At 40.4% G+C, this 22,358-nt stretch overlaps 1 protein-coding gene across 4 annotated transcripts in view; it reads left to right on the top strand.

Moving 5' to 3' along the window:
• CCDC25 (coiled-coil domain containing 25) overlaps positions 1 to 22,358 on the top strand; it is a 70,710-nt gene that overhangs the window by 24,719 nt on the left and 23,633 nt on the right. For 2 of the 4 annotated variants that reach the window (XM_001492881.5, XM_070261274.1), the window contains 3 exons: positions 23 to 225; positions 8,155 to 8,200; positions 11,858 to 13,371. In XM_001492881.5, the coding sequence (XP_001492931.3) occupies positions 23 to 225; positions 8,155 to 8,200; positions 11,858 to 11,887 (279 nt within the window). In that variant the 3' untranslated portion in view covers positions 11,888 to 13,371. Of the gene's footprint in view, positions 1 to 22; positions 226 to 8,154; positions 8,201 to 11,857; positions 13,372 to 22,358 lie in introns of those variants that run through there. The other 2 variants (XM_070261271.1, XM_070261273.1) reach the window with 1 other exon arrangement.

Raw genomic sequence — 22,358 nt, 5'->3', positions numbered from 1 at the left:
TTTTCCCCTATCTCCCTCAAAGGTGAAAATTGTGACAGTGGAGAAGAAAGTGAATGAGATCCTGAACCGATTAGAAAAGACCAAAATGGAGCGGTTCCCAGACCTAGCGGCAGAGAAAGAATGCAGAGACCGTGAAGAGAGGAATGAGAAAAAAGCCCAAATTCAGGAAATGAAAAGGAGAGAAAAGGAAGAGATGAAGAAGAAGAGGGAAATGGATGAACTTAGGTATGTGGGAGCTATGGTTTTGGTATTGACCTCGAAGATTCTTCACTGATTTTAATCAGGGATTAATCCGTAAGAATGATTTACTGCCGCCGGTCCCGTGGCTGAATGGTTAAGTTCATGCACTCCACTTCACTGGCCCAGGGTTTCACTGGTTCAGATCCTGGGCACGGACATGGCCATGCTGAGGCAGCGTCGCACATGCCACAGCTAGAAGGACCCACAACTAAAATATACAACTATGTACTGTGGGGGATGGGAAGAGAGAAAGCAGAAAGGAAAAAAAAAGATTGACAGCAGTTGTTAGCTCAGGTGCCAATCTTTGGGGAAAAAAGAATGATTTACTGGTGGAAGGAAGGACATATAACAAGCTCAGGGCTTTAAACAACTTAGAAAAAGGCATTTATACTAATGTGTTGGTCAAATGGATTGCCATTTTATAGGGGCAGGGTATGAAAGTATATGAAATAAATAGCTAATTTTATTCTTAGATAAACCATCGTAGGTGATCTTTAGAGTTTGGTTTGTAAACATCTTCAGGGGGGAAAAAAGCTATAAAGTGTTTAACATTCACTAGCTGTAGTATTTGAATGAGATTGTCTTAGCTCTAAAGGCCAGTGCTAGTAACTCTTAAAAGCTGTTTTTCAAACCTCTTTTCTACATTTTGAAAGTTTAAAGTAATGTAGTGAGACCTGTTCCAAAACACTGCATTTTTAAACAGTAAAGAGTAGTTAAAATACAATTTGGATCCTGAAATTCTAGTGTATAAGTTCATGAGAATACTGACTATATTAGTTTTCTATTGTTACTGTAACGAGTTACCACAAATTTAGTGGCTTAAAACAACATAGATTTATTATCTTACAGTTCTGTACGTTAGAAGTCTGACGTGGTTCTCCCTGGGCTAAAATCAAGGTGTTGGTAGGGCTCTCTGTTTTCCTGGAGCTCTAAGGGAGAAGCAGTTTCCTTTGCAGCTCCTAAAGGCCACTCACATTCCTTGGCTTGTGACACCTTCCTCCATCTTCAAAGCCAGGAGTACAGCATCCCTCTGACCCTTCTTCCATAGTCACAGCCTTCTCTGCTTTTTAAGACCAGTGTGATGGCATGGACCCACCCACCTGGAGATAATCCATGCTAATCTCCCCATCTAAGAGCCTTAACTTAATCACATCTGCAAAGTCACTTTTGCTGTGTGAGGTAACATATTCGCAGATTCTGGAGATTAGCTTGTGGACATTTTGGGTAGGATCATTATTCTGCCTACCAAGTTGAATCTGTAACGGATGCATAGTACTATCCCTTACGAGGCCTCTAGTTTTTCCTTGTGAAAGAAGAAGTTAATCCTGTGACTTCTACTCACAGAAGTTCTAGATTTTTTCTACAGGTACCCATTATTTGTGATAAGTATACCAAAAAGAAAAAAAAGCCATTGATGTGTCATTGCCTTTGGGAATGGTATAGTGTCAAAACAAGCTGTCTGGTCCTATCCTGACCTGTTTTTCTGGGAATACCCTGGCGTACTAGAGAGATTGCTGGGTCGGAATGTTGGTGTTGTGATCCAGTACTAATACTGTTCCTGCTGGGAATGCTGCTAAAACAGAATGAGTAGCTTCATTGAAAATATAATACACGAATGGAGAACTCCAGAAAGCATTATCCTGAGCTATAATTTGCAAACAAGAGACAGACTAACGCATAGATTTAAACATTTGATTTGACCTAGAATTGTGAGTTTGCTTTGTGTTACAAGTGAAAGAAAAACGTTCGACTCCATCATTGTGGTAAAATGTGTAAAATTTTGAGTGATGCAAGATTTAGAGTTGTTTATTCTTTTTTGTTTTTAGTGTGGAGTGGGGAAAAAATTGGAAACATGCCTTTTTGTACTCTGTACAAATCTAACAATTTTGTATAGAAACATAATGTTAGATGTTATGAATATAATGTATTATAATTTATATAATTTTATAATTTATACTGTATTTAATTTACTTATAAAATTTATTGAGAAAGAATAGCTGACATTTTTGGACATTTGTCATCTGCCAAGCACTGTACTGTGATTTACTGCATTAACTCATTTAATCCTAACAATAGCCATATGAGGCTGATATTTTTCTTCCCTGCATTTTGTAGAAGAAGAAACTGAGATTGAGAAGTTGTTAAGTAACTTGCCCAAAGTCACGTAGCTAGTCTCAGTCTGATTCTCAAGCCCACACACAGTGTTACCCCACTCTCTGCCCTCTCTTCCGTTTATTCAGTGCTAAAGTAGTATTTATTTCATATAAACCAAGCAAGTAATATATAGATGTCATAATTTACCTTAAAATCCAGTACACTTTTGTTTCAAATTAAGCTGTATATTCCTAAAATTTAGGGGATTTTGTATGTTTGGTTTTACTAGTTTAAAAAGTTCCAAGCATTTAAACAAAAGAAACTATCCACTGAAACACAGTTTTCTTAGCTTCTGGACTTTCTTCATTTGTCAACTATATATAAAATATTCTTGTAAACTGTGGAGGAAAAAATTCTCATTGTTATTGAAGAAAATTTTTGCTTCCAAAGTTTATCTAATCAGTCGGTTTTCTAAGCAGTCACTAGTCACTTGAATTTTTTCCATTTGTTTTTTGGACGAATTTTTATCATATATCACTCTGGTACATGCACATAGAAAGGAAAATGTAAGTGGAATAAATTAAAAATCACTTTTCTAGCCCATGTTTTTCTAACAATTATATCCCTACTGCTTTATTTTTAATAAATTATTGTGGGCCTCAGAAAACTAAAAACAATTGAGATGTTTATTTCTGTGAAACATATGCCACCAAAACGCCTTTCTTTCCCATGCCGCGGAAGGTGGAAGAATGTGAAGCAGGGCTGTAGTGTGAGGAACCCGTGCGATGACTTGTCAGGCGTTTGCTCAGCGTATCCAGAACTGCTGTTTGCATGCTGTCTTCTGCAGCTTTTGTGAAATTGCAACAAGAAGTTTTAAGCTTCTGACCTGTTTCATAATCTGTTTTTGTTTGTAGTGCTAGCATCACTTTAATTTCTCTCTTTGACTCTTCACCCCAAAAGATCGAATGCTGTGCCCATGAAATCTCATTCTAAAATCTTTCACTTGGCTTACTGACAGTGAAAATACCGTTAAGTTTCATCAAGAGTTGATTCTTTTATTTGGACCATCTGGTAAGGAATGTCCACTTTAGTTGCTGTGATTGCTTAAAAAATTGACTTTTGAATCTTCAGGGGATTCTACAGGTAAACCAAAAAGGTAAATTCTTATCCTGACAGTATCCCCAGTGTTTCCGAATGATTTCAGTGAAGAAATACTTAACCAGCCCCATATCCTGAAGAGCTACTTTCCAACTTCTTTCGAATTCTAAAACCATTGTTGAGACTCTAGACTCATTTCTGTGCTCAGCTTTTTGAACAAGAATGGCAATAAGCTTTTCATTTGTAATTTCTACTAGGAGCAAAAAATACATGGAATTGCTATTGTGTAGACCAGGTTCTTTGAGCTCTAGTCGGGCATATCCATCAGCCCTCTGCTCAGAAGTGAACAGAGCAGAGCCCACAACAACAAAGGCACTGACTTCCTTCTCTGATGAAAGAGCAGTAGGCCCTGGAGATGGAACTCCGTCTTGTTCTTGCTAATGAGTGCTTTAGTCCTTCTCCTCAGTCTGCAGAACTATAATGCAATATAATATGAACAGGTCTACATAAAGATCATCCTTTTAGGTAGTTTTTAGAAATATTTGAGTAGCTGAGAGGGTACCAAAATGTGAAGCCTAGATAGTAGCAGTATATTAACACCTTCATTTTGTTCATTTAAACAATAATGAAAATTTTCCCTCCCTTTGACTTCACATATTCTCACTTATCTACCTTGCTTGTTAGCTCTTTAGACAGTTTTTGTAGCTCGCACTTGTCCCGTCAGCTTGGGATCTAATGGGGTTCTAGGTTAGAGAATCTTTGTGTAAGGAGGAAGCCTTACATGTTGATTCCTTTCCATACTTGATATGCTGTAAGCCATACATAGAGTAAGAAAAAATAGGGGAAGAGACTCAGCATAGGTTTTAAAAGTAGTTGGAGTCTTAGAAGTGACTTGCCTGGAAAGTTAGAGATACAGAACAGCTTCTCCTCAGTCTCTGTTGGGTTTTAGAGAGCAAGCATTTGGAGAAGTCCTTTGGGCAAGTACCTGTGAGTTTCCCAGTAGACACTATCACTTGTTGACATCCACTAGGGAAGAGTACCTGTGGCTCCCTTCAGTGTGTCCTAGCAATGTTGTTTTATCTCAGTAGTTGAATTCATGATGACATCCAAATGAAAAGCTCTGTTTTAACCTTGTCTTCACTTACTTGGCTTTTGTGGTATCGTAACATGCATTAACATCAAAATCAGGTTCATCATGTGGATCTTGAAACAGGAAGAAATAAGCAATAGTCAGGGAAAAGTAGTTAATAGAGGATGAGTGAGTAACAGATCAGAAAAGACAAAGGGTAGGGACTACAGCTACCTGAGGGAGGGCTATTTAAAAGTTGGGAGTCTGGGAGATGAATTGGAACCCAAGGCTCGGGTGAGTGAGGTCAGAGAAATACAAGATCCAGGTAAAAATGGCAAGTCATAGGTAAAGGTAGCATCACTTTGAACATTGATGTGAACTTGGATTTGGGGACAAAGATTACTTGAGCAGGGAGGTTAATCTGTGAGAGGTTATAGTTGATAAGTGGCAAAGCAGAAATTCAAACTCATGTCTAATTCTGAAGTCCCTACTTCTGCTGTACCAAGCTGCCTGTAAGGCAGGAATGAACAGTTGGCAAGGCCAGAGTCAAGGTCATACATAAGCAAATACTATTCATTTTAATGATAACCTCCTTCAAAGGTACACTTATGTGCATCCTTGTATCCCCTTATATATGTGGCCTAGTGCTTTGCATATGCAGTGAGTGATTAGTCAATGTATTATGGATGAATAAGTAACTGAGATTAGCTTCCCTGATACAGTCATCCTTGAGCTAAGATCAAAACCATGTTTGCTGGTTTAAAAGAAGTGGAAAGAGTGCTGTAAGCAGAGAGAACTGTGTGTGCAAAGACCCTGTATGGGAGGGAGCAAGGCAAAACACAGGACTGAAAGTAGGCCCAAATGTCTGGGGCAGAGCTGAGGGAGCGCATGGATCAAGCTGCTAGTCCTTGCAGGGCCTCATAGGCTGTGTTTGTCTTCATCCTAAGAGTTTTGTGAGGTCATCAAAGAGTCTTAAGCAAGGGGTAGTATGATAAGGTTTATGTTTTGGGAAGGGAACCAGGTGGGTGTGGCCAGGCCAGGTAGGAAGCTATTGCAGTTGTCTCTGACAGACGGTGCTAACTTGGACTATGGGGGTGACGTCGAGGTGGAGAGAAATGGACCAATGAGAAGTAATTTCATAGATCAAATTACAGGATTTGAAGATAGATTGGATTGAGGGGAGGGGCAGGGAAAAAGAATGACTCCTGGGATTCTGGTTTGTGAAATGGAATGGGTAGCGATGCGATTCTTTGAGCTAGGGAATGCTGGTAAAGAACCAAACTGTTTTTGGTAGAGGAAAGATCACGAGCTGAATATGGACATATGGATCTGAAAATACCTTTGAGGCATCCCCAAAAATGTCAGATACGCTTAATGGGATTAAGGCAAATAGGATTAATGGGATGGAGCTCAGGAAACGTGGCCCAAAGAAGGGTCAGTGTGTGTGTTGCCTTCAGATAAGTGGGAATTCAGACCCAGTGGTTTTTGAACCTGAGTTGTAGATGCCCACGAGTGGGCATCTGAATATATCTTAATCTTCACAGGTGGTTTCAAAATGCAGCCAGAATTGAGGTTCTCTGCTCTAACCACTTTATCAACATGTCTTTCTGCTCGTGCAGCTTATTGATCTTATCTGTTTATTTCTTATAGATACCACTTAATCTTACAAGCTTCAACTGATGTCTCTGTAAATGTCTCCCAATGTGTTGTGTGTAACTGTGACAATTCTCCTTCCCTCTAGTCCTCAGTTTTCAGTGTCTACAGTTCATATTTACTTGGATGACCCACCACTATTTCAAATGCAACATGTCCCAGACCAAGCACATCGTCTGTGCAACGTTTTCCCATTTCTCTCAGTTGTAGCATTATTTACTTCAGGTCACCCAGGATAGAAACCTTGATGTCATCCTCTCAGACTCCTCTCCCCAGATTCCTCTCAGACTTATCCCTTCTCGCCAGCACAGCTGGTAACGTGGATTCATGCCCTCAGGTTGGGATATGGCAGTAGACTGGAGCGTGATGGCAAGAGTGTGAATTCAGAGGCAGACGTAGGTTCAAGCCTGACTTCTTCTCTTGTTAGCTGTGAGACCGTGGACAGCTTCCTTCGCTTCCCGGACTCTGCCTCCTGTGGATACAGTGGGCACAGTACTATCCCTTGCCTTATAAGATGGTTGTGGGGATTAGCAGTAATTTGTGAAGCACACAACACAGGTCCTAGCAAATAAAGGATACTTGGTACATGGTAAATACTATTATTATTAACTCATCTTGCCTTGATTTTTCTTCTTCCTCTCTTCTGTCTGCTACAGAGTACTCTTTTTAAAACAGTGGTATTATATGCTCTCATTTTCCTTTGTCTCTACGTGTATTTTTTTTTATTGTGGTCATAGTAGTTTATAACATTGTGAAATTTCAGTTGTACACTATTGTTTGTCAGACATCATTATAAATGTGCCCCTTTGCCCCTTTTGCCCACTCTCCCCCACTTCCCCTGGTAACCACTAAACTGTTCTCTTTGTCCATAAGCTTGTTTATCTTACACAAATGAGAGAAATCATACAGTGTTTGTCTTTGTCTGTCTGGCTGATTTCGGTTAACATAACACCCACAAGGTCCATCCATGTGGTTGCAGATGGGATGATTTTGTCTTCTTTTATGGCTGAGTAGTATTCCATTGTATATATATACCACATCTTCATTATCCAATCATCAGTCCAAGGGCACTTGAGTTGCTTCCATGTCGTGGCTGTTGTGAATAATGCTGCACTGAGCATAGGGGTGCATAAGTCACTTTGTGTTGTTGATTTCAAGTTCTTTGATTTCTATGTGTATTTTTAATAGAATTTTTGTGTAGCTATTGCTGAATAGGTCTTATTTCCCCTCCTGGTAAGCTCTTTAGGGGCTAGACTTTGTCTTATTTATCATTTTCTACTTTCTTCCCATCCCATCCTCCACCCAGGCTTAGCCCAGAGTCTTATACATTGTGGATATTTAATAAATACTTGTCAAATCTCATATATCTCATCTCCATCTCATATTGTGGCTTCTTGCCAATCACATTGTGTTAACTCACCCAATTAGGGCTACATAATTGGCCCCCACACATCTAACCTGATTTCCCACTGCTTTGCTTTCGAAAGACTGGACTTGAGTTGGTTTGACTGAGTTGGTTTGAAATGTCACTATAAATGCCATCTCTTTGCCTTTGCTCATGCCATTCTCTGGATCTTCCCTCCTCGCTCCTCCTAACTTGTTAGGCTCAGTTTGGGTTCCACCTGCTCTGAGAAGAGTGCCCCAGCCCTGCCCACACTGGTGTGTTTCCTCTTGAATTCCTGTAGCACCTACAGTCTAGGCAGTAGCAGCATCGTCTGCTCTGGGATAAAGATGAATTTCCTCATCTGAATAATGCACCTACCTCACAGTTATTGTGGAGGTGACATGAGTATGAGCAAGGGCTTTGTAAACTATAAAGTACTGTGTACATCTCATTTACTGTTCATAGATATTTATCCTTTTTATGCTGCCACCTCCAACAGGAGGGCAGGAATTATATTTTCTTCAGGAGACCCTCAGCAGTGCTGGATAGATGGTAAATGCTGATGAAATACTTGCCAACTGGATAACCTTATTTTACATGTGTTTGCTTCTTCTAGGAGCTATTCATCGCTAATGAAAGTTGAGAATATGTCTTCAAATCAGGTATGTTCAATTTATTTGCTCTAATGTTGTGCCTTGAAATAATTCACTAAGAGTTTTTGATAATTGAGTTGCTGGCCAATGTTGATTCGCGTGTTGTAGGTGGCTTGCCGTGATTTGGCTGCTATGTGTGCTGAGGTGGATGCTGTTAGGCATTGCCTCTCCTGCGCTGTGGACTTCCTCATGTGTGTGTTTTTAAGTAGGTTACCTCGTGGAGAGAGATTGTTGTCCCTTGTCCATTGTGAAGTGCAGATCTGTTGGTACTTACAGGACTTTCCCATTCCTCACTTCCCTCTTTTCTAGTTGCAGGAATGTAAAATGTTCTATATTAATGTAACTGTGGATTCTGTATTATAATTGAGTGAGAAAAAATTATCACCTGCAATTAAAAAATAAAACTAAAGTGCAATCCTGAGGTCTCATTTGTAGTCTAAGTGACAACATTGGTTGTTTCCATGTTCCTCAGTGGTGATTCATCTTATAGTACTGAAAGGATCTTCTTAACATCAGCACCTAATTATTTTATTGGAACTATGTCAGGGACTTATTGTCTGTGAGTACTATCTTTCACAAAATTTATTTTGAAGTGTCTGGAGACAGTACAATTGACTATTATTAAACAGTTAAACAGTCTGCAGATAATTGAAACTGGGTGGATATATTTGCTATATTGCATGTTTTATAGTATGATTTACAAATACATGCTTTAGATCTCTGGTGTCCAGTGCACTAGGCATTGATTGTAGGTGGCCATTCAAATTTAAATTAATTAAATTAAAAAATTCAGTTCCTGGGACATACTAGCCACATGTGGCTAGTGGCTACCATATTAGTCAGTGCAGAAATAGAGCATTTCCATCATCACGGAAAATACTATTCAATATCACTGGTTTAGAAGGAAATAATTAAAGAATTTAAGGTCCCTTAAAGGTCGTCTAGTTAAACCCCACATTTAGTACATGAATTGGAATTGTTAGTAGGATTTTACACCTTGTTCATATCTATATATCCTTCTAAAAATGAATAAGAACAATACTCTTATTCCTGTCTCTGTGAAGAACTAAATTTATGAGGCTCCTTTGTGAGTCAGAGATATATCTTTATAATTTACTCCTGGAAAATTCCAGAACAGCATCATGTAATTAAATAGAGCCATGAATTTGAACTTGAGACTTACACTATCATTTACTGATTGGATAAGCCTAATAAGGTTCTTTAACCTCTCTGAGGGAGTATGCATTATTAGTAAAAGGGAGACGTATTACTTCATGGGGCTGTTCTGAAATTTAAACAAGGTCATGTATGTGAAAGTTCTTTCTTGATTGAGTCACTTTATGAATATAGATGGTCATTATTGTTTCTTATTCATACAGTTCTTAGTTGCTGTTGTCCCACAAAGTATCAGTATTAAAAGATGAGATGTATTTAATCCCTTCTGGAAATTGTTCTTAGATTTCTTGAAACTCTGTAAACAGTTTAATGGTTAAACAGAAGTGTTTAACATCTAACATTTGTTGTGGTTGTTGTTGCTTATTGAAGTTTTCTGTTATTTAGAGGCTACTTGCCAGCAGCAATCTGGCATCTATATTATGTTATGACTTAGGCATTTTCATTCCCATCATTGTGGATTTTTAAAGTTTGGATGTTCCGGAATTAAGAAATAAGGACACACACACATACACACATATATGTGAATATACGTAAATAAAAACACCATCTAATTAGCGACAGATGTTACAAGTTCCAGGGTTAGGAAATCAGATTTGTAGACCAAAGGATTACTAATCCTTTTGCTTTTCCTCTCCCTCTGGTGCTTGCTACCCCTGTTCCTGAGCTGCAGGTTTGAATCAGGTTCAAGTTTCCAAGGAAGCTGCCCTGGGTGTTTTTGTTCTCTCTCTTGTGGTGGAAGGACTCTTACAGCTTTTCCCCATCCTTCAAAGGAATAGCTTTAATTCTTCTTGTTAAGGGGATGCAAACCTTTTATGATCTAACAGTGGATTTTCAGTTAAAGGCTGGTGTTTATGTAAGATAGGACTTGATTTTTAATGTAGCTTAAACAAGTTCTTCAGGAAAAATATTAGTCTTCTGTTCTGAAGTTGGTTTAATTTTGAGTTTTTGCTCTTCTATTTAGAATAATTCTCTTCAATCTAGAATTTCTTTCTAATGTTTCTAAATTTGGTTTCAGGCATTATACACAATTACTTTTAACGTTTTATTTGTTTATCACTTTGTAAGTGGATGACAGGAAACCTATTTTGCTATATTGAAAAACGTTGACTCTTCATAAAGGAAATCAAAATATAAAAATTGTGCAAATAAAGTCTTGGATCTCAGATATATATTTAAAAGTTACTGTAATCCCAAAATACAGATCCCCAGACACATGGGAACTCTTTGCACATCTAACTCACAGCCTTTATAAGGAGTAATGCATTTTATTGTCACCAACTGAAATTATCTTAGTGAGTTTTCATCCTCGGTGTCTGGGATCTTAAGCTGACCTTCAGAGATACATGGTGACTCTTTCATCATCTCCAGTGCGATTCTTTCATTTTAGTACTCTAAGGAGGTCACAGTTCTGGTGCTTGCACAGAATACAAACATTGGTTTGCTCTTTGTACAATTATCTAAGGCATTTTTACTGTGGCCTCAGTTTGTGGGGCTAATTGAAGAAAAGCACAGAGACGACCACTGACTGAAACTGGAGATAAAACCAGACTTCACAGATAGGGGTTTTCTACCTGTATCTCATATTTCCCCACCCATCTTTAATAATAGCTATTAAGAAGGAGAAAAATGTATATACCTCTAAGCCCAAGTCGTTTCTCAAACCACTCAGGTATCAAGCAATGGGAAGGAAATAGAAGCTGAAACAAGTGACATGTTCAAGTTGTTACATTTTCAAGCAGATGTGCCGGAATTTACACTATTAGTGAATGTTGGCATTCAGAGCAGTTTTCTTAGAGTGTGCAGTAGCTCAAAAAGGAGTCTGGGGCTCTACTTTGCTACTTGGTCTTCAGGACTTGTTTATAAGCCACACAATAAAATCAGTCCCTTTATACTATTTACCATCATGTAAGTTTTTTATCAAGAACTTGGCAAGGCAGCTAACTTAGTAATTAGCCTACGGCTTCCTAATGACTTTTCCTAGTTAGGAAAAAAAAACCTCAAAGCCATCTTGTGAAGTCACAAATATATGACAACCTTGAGGCTCAAAATAATAGAATTTAGGCCGAAAATATTTTTATGTATTGGTAGCATTGTTGGCATTAAGGATATTGAGGCAGTATATTTGTTTGGTTTTATATTATGGTATATTTGTTGCAGGAGTAATCGCATTTTATTGTAGTCACACTGGTTACATCCTATACTAGATCAGCTGGGCCTTACTTCATAATTTGAAAATCACTGGTCGTTTGTAGCTGTGTACTCCAGGCCAAGTCATGACACCTTGGAGATTATAGCTGCTAGTCCAGCTGTTCTAAACAACTAGCAATTTAAGATAGAGAAGTGATGAGCGAATTTAATTTTTACTTTTTACTTTCTGAACTCTACAATTAGACATAAGGAGGCTTGTTACTTAAGACTAATTGTAAATTTTTAAAATTGAGTTAATTATTTTGACTGCTTTTATGGTTTCACTTTTTTTGTTTCCTACAGGACGGCAATGATTCAGATGAATTCATGTGAATGGAGAAAAGGACCTTTTTAAAGATATAAATTTAGGGACAGTTGCAGATGTTTTGATTTCATCCATGTTCTGAGTTATAAAAAACAACCAACCAAAATTCTACCTTCACAAAAATATTACCAACTTTGGAGTTTTAAAGAAAATTGTTCCCCTTTTTGCTGACAGAAAAGGATCAGATACATATAATATAGTTGGACTTGAAGACAGCATATAACTGAGGAAAGTGAAAATATTTTTGCCGGAACATGTCCTTGTACCTCATGAAACTTGCCTGCCCTCGTTCGTGGGATAGACTTTAGAACAATCCACCTCTGAAAAGTATTTCTGTTGCTGTGGTCTGTCCCTGAAAACAAATGTCTTGAAAAGCTTTTCATATTCTTAAAATAGCCTCACTTTTGTTAAGAAGAATGTATTGGTGAGCAATATTTGCGAATGTTCCCCTCATCCCCAATTTCCTGATGAGAAAAAAAGCATATGTTTTGAAGATATAGTGATATTTTCAGAAGATGGCTGGCTTCAGTATTCACGTTCCTTTGTGTTGTCTGAGTCTGTTAGCAGAATTGTCCTCAGCTCTCAGCTTGTCCTAGCTTCTACATTCTACATCCTGAGTGAGTGAGGGCCTCCACCTAGGCACCATCATACTTAAAGGAATAGTCGGTGTTAGTCAAGTGTGGGCCTTGGGGCAGTTTTTGCTTGAGCACCAAGTAACCGAAGCTGCATATAGTACAACTTCCAGGCTCTGGAGTCATTTCTCAGCACTGAGGGGAGAAATAGGAAGGGATGTTCTGTGAATCATTTTGAAGATGTAGTTACCCAATTTTTGTCTTGGAATACGGCATAAAGCAAAAGTTCATGTTGCAATTATGATTTTAGAAGAATTAAGCATTTCACTAGCCAGCCAAGTAATTTGTTTATCTTGAAATAATATTTATTTTGAGTTGTGACCCCAGAGTTCCGATTTCTCAATTGTAGACTCAGTAACTTACTATGTAACAGTGCTACTCATTCAAACCACCTGCTCTCCAGTGTGATTCTGAATAGAAGATATATTTTTATTGCAGCATGTAAGGCAACCCCTGTAGAAAGAGACAAAACAGAAAAATGAAAGGGAAAGAGAACAAAGCGTGCAGGTCAGGAGGCATACAAATTCACATTTTAACCACACCCAGAGCCATACACGCAGCATTCTTCTTCTTAAGTCTATTCCAACCCAACAAAAATTATCTCTTCTTCAAGGATTCTATCTGTAATAGCACTTTGGGACTGTGGGTAAAACCAAAAGACTTCAGTCTTTCTATTTATCCCAACTTGGTGTATGGGGTTGAACTGGAAAATTCCCTGAGGCAGAACTCGGCCAAATTTTGAGATGGAGTATAGGAGATGACTCCAGAAATTAGTAATTTTGCGTGTGTGTATTCCGATGATATTCAGCCTGGAGTTTTGTGATTTAAAAATATAATAAAGAGTCATTTTTTATTTGGAAGGACATTGATATATGAATTCTTGGGACTTGCTTGTTATCCCCATCCCCAAGCTGGCTTTGAGGGTGATCTGGTCATAGAAAACCTCGTCTATCATAGGCTCAATCTGGCAGGCTCTACAGGAGTCTCACCTTCCTTCAGTGATACGTGCGTCTCTCCCCGAGATGCCCACTCGGTCAAGGTGAGTGACCTTTTACAGACACACTCTGGATTGAGTATAAGTTAGTACTGTGCTTCAGTATGGCCCTCTTCCCTGGTAACCGTAGACACTTTAACATTCTGCTGCAAACATCTAAAATGGGGAGGTTTTGCCTCTAGTATCACCCGTGTCACCTCAACTTTCTACTGCTTCTGAAGGACTCTTCTGTACCCCACATTACAACATGTATGGATAGAGCTTTTGAAGAATACATCTGTTTTTGCTGTAGTGTGAGAGTTCCTGGGGTCCAATTTTAAAGATTTCATAGCTCAGTTTACGCTGGTTTACAATGTCAAGACCTCTCTTCTGAGTTCTCTGAGGTGAATTCCTACCCAGCTCTTAAAGCTTTTCAGCTGCTCTGTGCTGGTTTTCCCCTGCCTCTGCCTGTGTGTGGGGTACTTTTTTTCCTCCGCTCCTGTGGTCCTAGAGAAAACAAGGACCTTTTCTTTTGAGGACATTGTTTTTCAGCTGCTCTGTGCTGGTTTTCCCCTGCCTCTGCCTATGTGTTGGGTAGTTTTTTTCTCCGCTCCTGTGGTCCCAGAGAAAGCAAGGACCTTTTCTTTTGAGGACATTGTTTCAGTGCCAACAGATCAAACTGTTGGCACTAAAGTTGTCTCATTTCTTGCTATTGGCATGTTTCCCAAACTTCCTATAGGAAAATTCCAAATTGTTGTTATTTTTATGAGCTATGCCCTTGATCAAATGGGTTCATCCTGAGGATTTCTCTTTCCAGCTCTGCCTCCAGTTTCCCTGTTCTGTTTGATCTGCATGCAGGTGAGGTTCGTATTATCATTTAATTTACTTCACAAACTCTGCTTTGTTATATTCCTGTAGCTTTAGAATTCATTTCTTATCCACCTTTGTTGATCGAGGGTCATGAACTCTGGGCGAGGGAGGTTTGTCATGGTGTTTGTGCTGGAACAAATGTTGGGAAGTTTACCAAAGTATGGAAAGTTTTGACGTTAGCAGAATAGGCGGTAAGCTTTAGTTGAACCTCTTCAATATCTTTTGTTTGTTTTGTTGTATTGTTTTTAACTCTTTCTTGAAGCACAGATTTTGGTGAGCCTTTTAACTGTTCAGTGCCAATGGTTTCCCTCACTCAGGAAGGAAGGAAGGTGTGAGCCACACATACAGCAAGATTAGAGAGGGAGAGTTCAGCTCTAGCCTCCAATTTAAGACCAAAGCTCTTCCTCCCACCTTTGCACCTGTCTGAGAGGGGAAACTCTTATTTTCCAGGCTGGAACAGGTTATGGGAAAAACTGAGCAGGATGGAGAAGTGGAACACTTTTCTAGTTTTTCCTGAGCTGTGATCCTGAAGCCTGCTTTTTGTCTGTTGAAGTACGGCATTGTGAATAACAAATCCTATGCTCAAAATGATCATAGTAGAGTAAGTAGGTCACCTTTTGATTTTACAGTAGGCTGTAAAACAATCAAACTGTATCAAAAGTGTAAAATCAGAAATTTAAATTCCAAGCCAACTGTCAGTCTCGACCCATCTAACTCCAGCGAGTCTGTGGCAGCTCAGAATGAGGACAGCACTGCTGGTGCCCAAGCAGGCTCACAGTCAGGTTTCACTTTGGGGGAGCTCTTCTCTGCCAGGCACACAAAGGCCCAACACGGGGCAAGAAACTTTCATGCGTATTATATCATTTCACAAATGAGGTGATGCCGACTGCATATTCATCATGTCCAGGATGAATGATAGGTAAAATGTAATAAAAACTTATAGTTTGAGTAGAACCAAGTGTGTGGGATTTCACTTTTCTCCTCAAAGACTCGGTCTCACTGGTCTTGGTACTCTCTCTGAGTACTTATTTTAGGCAAGTAGGAAGGAGGTTCTTGGCTACCTGAGATGATGCCCTTCTAACCGTCAGTTTTGCTCCTTAGCAGGAGTGGAAGAGCAAATTAGAGTAAAGGGAAGATTGCCCGAGAATTGCAGGAAGGGAACTGCAGAACCTGGAGCTCAAGGGCCATGATCTTGAAACAATAGCATTTGAAGTTTGCAACTTGGTTCCCCACCTCCCAACATTCCTGGGGGTCTGCCTGAGATTTTGACCCGGATGAAGCTGCAAATGTGAAGACATGGTGCAGTGGTATCATTGATGAATGTAGTGGCTCTGGGCCAGCGTTCTGTTTATAGAGCCACCCCTTCTGTGGTAGCACTTATTCTAATATTACTCAGTTTGTTTGTGGAGAGGAATTGAGGTAGAGGGAGCCACAGAAACATTCGAGTGTCTCTTGCAGCTGTAAAAGCATATTTGATTTCTTAAATGTTTATTAGAGGACATTTGGGTTGTATTTCTCACTAGTCAGGGCAATACCTTCATCCTTTTGGCTTTAACTGCCTTAGCTACTAGAATTCTGGGGTTTAAGTTTTTGAGCAAATTAACCTATATGGGGAATGTAGGTTGAGACCAGAATTTTCATACTGAAAAATGTAGAGATCCATATATATACTTGGACTCAGGAGTACACTGAAAATACAGATACCTATCTGATACTATATGTTAACCATATGCATCATTTGAACATACATACGTCTGTTTTTCTGTCTCACATTGATTGTTTCGTTTTGTCTTCCTGATTTCATGGTTGTATTGGTTGTCGGAGGAACTCCGAGCTTTCCACTTCAGTGATTGTGGTTATAGTTCTGCACCGTAGCCAGATGAAATAAGAAACAGGTCCCTGCTATTGGCATGCACCAATGGGCACCGCCTTGTCATTTTCTCCCTTTGTTGACTGCCAAGGAGTGAAGGCCAGGGGAAATGAATGCCCACCCCAGAAATCCCATGCAGCTTTTGCTAGTTCCCAGACCTGGTGAGTGGGTGTCAGTATTTAAGCTGAAAAAAAAGAAGGAATTCTCTAAAGTCAGTATTGGTTTTCATTCCCACATCAACCCCATCCTGTAACCAACCGCTGCAGTAAAATATAAGACTAATGGCCTGACATTTCACATCCTGCTTCCATGAGGCCTTAGCTGCCTGCGCTCTTGTGGTGTTTTGGTTTCTGCCTCAGCAGTTTACCTTGCAAAGAGAAGGCTAACATTTGCTTATGATTTCTGGGATATGCTTATGGGAACAGGATCTTTTCAGATTTTAAAGGCTGGTCTCTTGGTCTTGAACCCTTTTAGCTCTTCAGTCAAGTCCAAGGTCAACAGGTCAAAATTAAAAACTGAAAAAGGTAAAGAGAAAAATGTTATTAGAGGCAGTGCCCTTTTATCCAGCTCAGCTTTATCTGTCAGAATTATCTTCAATTGTGAAGCCCGTAGCTTCATTAAATTGCTTCTCTTCAAAACTCTGGAATTTTTATTTTATGGTTAATGCACTCAGCGTGAATGAGGCTTACATCAAGTGCTTTAAAACTAGAACTGCTCTGAGTCTTTGGAAAGGGATGGAAGATCTCAATAGACAAAGCGTAAATTTGGTCACATGGAAAGTTTTACTGGTGCCTCTGGTTAGAAAACGTTTCCTTTTTCAACAGAAGAGAGAAGGCCATCCACGTTCCTGCCTCCAGCCCCCAAAGTGAAGCCCATCCCTGCTTGGTTCCTCTTCTGCCATGCTGGAAAGCAGTTACCAGTTGGGGCTTTTGTGACGAGTAAAACCTTGGTGAACAAAACAATGCCTTGATTACCTAGACTTTTTTTCTTTCTATCAAGACACCTGCTCATGTATCAGGGATTAGAGAGGGCACAGGAAACACACAAACCTTCCCTCGCTTGAGCGTTCCAACTCTTCCCTGCAAGTGGCTTAGCTCCATTGGAGCAGTGCCCCCTCCCCCACTCTCCTGGGTTCCAAGTTGGGGAGAATGTTTAAAATGTCTTCATTTATAAAAATAGGTACACGTGATTCAGAATTCAAAAGAGATAGAAGGGCATAGGCACAGATTTTCAGAGCAGTGGAACTATTCTGTATGATACGTAATGGTGGATACATGTCATTATGCATTTGTCCAAACCCATAGAGTGTGCAACGCTAAGAGTGAACCCTAATGTAAACTGAACTCTGCTGAGATGACGTGTCAGGGTAGGTTCACCAGCTGTGACTAATGTACCACTCTGTTGGGGGAGGCTGTGTGTATGTGTGGGGGTAGGGAGTAAATGGGAAATCTCTGTACCTTCTGCTCAGTTTTGCTACAAACCTAAAACTGCTTTAAAAAATAAAGTCTACTTAAAAGAAAAAAAAGGGTATAGGGTGATATGTGTTCCCAGTTCCCCTTGTGAAGTGAGTTGACAACAGTGACTCCATTTTGTACCCTGGACTCCATCTTGTTAAAAAAACATGAAATTGTGCTGACCTTGCTCACTTGCCAAAACAGTTATTTGCTGAGAAAGAACTTTCTGAAGGACTGTGCAAAAATTTACTTTTTCCGGTAGCAACAAAGTGTCCTTGAGTAAGCCAATGAACTGTGACATAAATTTACCCTCCAATCATAAATCTTGGTAAACAACTGAGGTAATTGTTTTGGGCCCTCCTTTTTGCTAATAAAAACTCCTGACTTTTCCTTCTCAGGGGGATGCTTTTCTGGCTGCTGCTGCAACCTGTGTTCCCTGAATTGCATTTCCAAGACCCCAAATAGACGCTCTCCTTTTGTTCTGCAGTTGCCTCTTTTTTCTAAGTTGACACCCTTCTTGGAGGCAACCAGTATCACCAGTTTTTTGTTAAAGGCAGAAGTTCTAGATCTGGACTCAAATGGGCTCCCGGATTCTGCCTGTTTCTTGGCCTGGATGTAGCAGGGGCTCAGCTAAAGAGGGGAGGCAAGGGGCTTCCCTGTGTCTTTGCCTCCCTGGGGCATTTAATCCAAGAGAAAATACCCAGCCTCTTCCCAGACATCACGCCTGGCAGCTGGGGCTTAGGGGAAGGTCAAGAGTTCAGAGACCTAGAGGAACCATGGATTAGGAGTGCCTTGCTGTCCCTGCCCACAAAACCACCTCTGCTTAGACACGATTCACAGGACGGGTTGTCTCTTGGTAAGCACCTGTGTTCCAATTAAAACCTGAGCTCAGTGGAGAATGAACCAAAAAAGGAAGAAAGCCACTTTCTTTCATCTCAGTTTGTGCTTGGGGGTGGGGAAGGGGGCAGGTGGGAACAGGACTGGCCTTGGGCAACTTGAGATGTCACCCCAACTCCCCTTTGATTCTCTCTCCCACCCCCAGCCTGCTACTTTAGTCACCCAGGGTCCTAATGCCTCTTCTTATGGCAGCAGAAAGGATGGGAGAAAAGATAGAGTGTGGTGAGGTATGCACAGAATAATGAAGGAAAGGGGGCCATGTACCGTTTCCACTCCTGGATTTCCACCCCTTTAGGAGTGTGGATTTTAAGATATAGCTGCTACTTTTCTGTGTGACTTAAGACAAGTCGCTTGTCCACTATAGGCCCCCTTTTGCCCACTGGAAAAAGAGACTAGGACTAAAGCAAGGATTATAACTCTAGTGCTGTAGGGTCAGGAAGGTAATAGAAATGAGGCCCACAGAGGCAAGGTGGGCTGTGTGTGAGCTCAGCTCTGCTAAAGAGGGCAGCGCTTCTCGCCTCCCTGAAGAATTGCCATGAGGAAATAAAGTTTCATAAGAAAAGCCAATGAATAATTGACTCATTGAAGGGGCTGAACTTGATAGGACAGGAAAAAAGAAATGGCTTTTTTCTTGCGGTCACTTTCTTCAACACCCTTTCTCTTCCCCATCTTTTGACGACATCTTGGATGAATAGATCAGATTCTGTGATTTTCTGATCACTTTCCAAGGGAAGAGGAACAGTTCCATTTTAAAATTATGCCTTCCTTTTTGATATTAAAAGTTCCTGTCTTGTTTTAATCAAAACTTTAATCACAAATATAATTCAGAACTTCAGCACAGCACACCCTCTAGTTCGAGTCTGACTCTTCACTCTGCCTCTTCCACCTCTCCCTGATCCTCCTCTTTTCCGCTGCAGCCGCCGCCTTTAGAAGTGGGGTAGAGGCTCAAAAGGTAGATTTAAGGGAGCTTATTGCTTGATTCTCCTCAACAGGGGCCAGGGCTAGGAGTCTTTTGTGACTGGCACTATTGTAATCTGGTTATTGGTACTCAACTATGTACTGCTCTCAGCTTTAAGACTGTGAATATCCAATAGCAAATTACATTACGAATCTGATTTTGAAGTCAAATTTCCAAATTTGTGTGTTAGCTCAAAACTGCTGGGCCAAACCAAGCCTGTCTGCGGGCTGTACATTGCCCATGGGCGGTCAGTTTGAGGGCTCTCTGCTAGAATGAGTTCTAAAGTCTCTTCCAGTCCTCATCATCTGAGAATTTATGATTTTCCTAGATTTAGTAAGAACTGCTGGAAGTCATCAAAGCTTTCCCCCTTATAGGCAGAGTCCCTCCCTGCTAGGAATTTTGTGTGGCACAGACCTCCTGAAAATGTGTTGTCCTCGGTGGACACAAGCAGTTTCAAGAGGAAGGGAAGGGCCAGCAGGTGGCAGGAGAGAATAGCATGGGTCTCAGCTTCCATCCCGTTGTGGTTCCCGCTGTCCTTGTGAGTCCATATTGTGTTCTTGCAGTTGGATGAGAGGTTGAACATAGGACCTGAGGTACCTCTCCGGCACCAAGAGTCTTAAAGCACATCTGGAAAAGCTATGCTTCTGTAGGGGCCTCAAAGCTCTTTGCCATTGAAATCTTAGAATTGTGGAGTAGAAGCTGCCTGAGCCTTCTAAACCAACACCATGTATTGATTTAAAAAGTAAATGGCTGTCAAAACACAATGCTTACATTTAAAAACAAAACTGTTTTGTTTCAGAATCAGCTTCTAGCCCTCCTTCACAGACATGTTGCACAGGTTTCATAGAGTCATAGCCCATGGAGGCTGCAGAGGACCTTAAGGGTCATCTGAGCTGATTGTACTCTTCTGTGCCCTTTACAATGTCCGGAAACAGAACTCTTCTAGTCTCAATGTGAATGCATCCAGAGATGGGAAGCTCCTTACTTTCTAAAGCCATTTGGCTATTAGAAAGTTATTTTATTGAGCCAAAGTCAGCCTCATAGGGACTTCTACCCATCATTTTGTCTTCTGGAGCCACACGGGGCCAGTTGAATTCCTCTTCTTTCTAACAGCCTTGAAAGGTTTGAAGACAACCGTCAATTGTCACCTGTGACTGCTCCTAAACACCCCATTAGCAGGAAAAGCGGGCATCTGAGGACGGAAGGTGGCTCCTCACATCGCATGCATCAAGTCCCCCTAATTGTCTTGTTTGCCTAACTCCCAGAGAAAGAGCAGCTCCCCAACTGTCTGCTCCCTTTCCTTGGCCATGATGCCAGAGGCTTGCGCAGAGCAGTGGAGAGACCATTCTTCTTCACATGTAGCCTCCATCACTTGACTCTTTGACTTACGTTGTTAACTAAGTAAGTTGACAAGACTTCCTCCTAAGTCTTTTCCACACATCATGTTGATTAGACTTGTGGGATTTGGGGGGATTTTTTGGACCAGAGCATTTTAAATTTATTTCTTTTAATTTTTTTTTTCAGTGTAAAATGTAACAAACACCCAAAACAGTGCATGGAAAGATAGATTCATTTTCAAGTATAATAATATAAATACCTGTTCTATCCCAAGCTAAGAAATAGAGCAGTTCCTTCCTCCAAGCCCTCTGTGTGCCTGTCCCTAATCCCATCCCTTCCTTCCCTCCCACTAACTCTCCTGACTTTGTGGTAGTCATTCCCTTGCTTGTCTTCATGGCTTTCATCCCCTATGTGCATTTCCCAGAACAATGCACTGTTTGGTTCTGTCTGTTTTGAACTTTATATAAATGGAATCTCATTATAATTTTTTTCTATGACTTGCTTCTTTCACTCAATTTTATGTTTTTAATGAATTTCCCCTATTAAAGATATCTTGTTAAGAGTCTACTGAGTTAATTCTGGCTTTAATTATTTCATTGAACACAACCCCTTTACAAGTATTCTCTACGTATTTGTAAACAATCCTTCTACATTGTCATCCAGAAAATTTGGAAAAATGTTGAATAGGGTAGGTCCCAAGGCACTACCTTCAGCAGACTTCTAGAAACATCCTTTCTGACTGAGATTAAGTGATTATTCAGCACTCCTTGGGCACACTCACCCAGTAACTAATCCCCCTAATTTTACTTTAATCTGGACTATAATTTCCTACTTGCTCGCGTGGTTATCAAAAAACAGCTTGCTTAAAATCCAGGTGAAATATATTGATGGCATTGTCCTGATCTACCAGTCCAGCAACCTTGTCAAAATGAGGCTTAGAAAACTTGGCTCCTGGTAATTGCTGTAGCATTTTCTAAATAAAAGAAAGCAGCCCATGGGTTTCTCTGATTTTGTCTGAGGCTGATAGCAAGCTCACCAAGCCTATAGTTGTGGGAAATCGCCCTTGACCTTTGGAATATCAGAAGTACACTTTCTGCTCTATTGCTTTCCATGATTTCTCAAAGTTCACAAATACCACTTGAGTGACCTCCCTTCGCAAGTTTTCAAAACCTGGCTCTTCATCGGGGCCAGGAAGTTGTGACTTGGAGAGGACAAGAGGTGACTAATCCCCTGATACAAGGAAAGACTTTTCAGTGCAGAGACAGGAAGAGGACAAAGCTCTTAATGATTGGCTTCCAGAAAGTGGTAGATGAAGTAATTTTAAGCAATCGGCAATAGGAGTAGGATTAAGAATTTGAGGGTGAGGGAGCAAGGTTGAGATAGTCACTGGAGTAATGAAAAGGTGAGAGTGGGTTATGGTTATGGTTGGAAAGGGAAGGCACCAAGTGTGAGACAGGGTGAATGGGCACACAGAATAGTGTGACAGT

The sequence above is a fragment of the Equus caballus genome, chromosome 2 (assembly GCF_041296265.1).
Source record: "Equus caballus isolate H_3958 breed thoroughbred chromosome 2, TB-T2T, whole genome shotgun sequence".
Classification (NCBI taxonomy): domain Eukaryota; kingdom Metazoa; phylum Chordata; class Mammalia; order Perissodactyla; family Equidae; genus Equus; species Equus caballus.
Note: the sequence above shows the minus strand (reverse complement) of the source record. Positions and strands in the feature narration are given on the sequence as shown.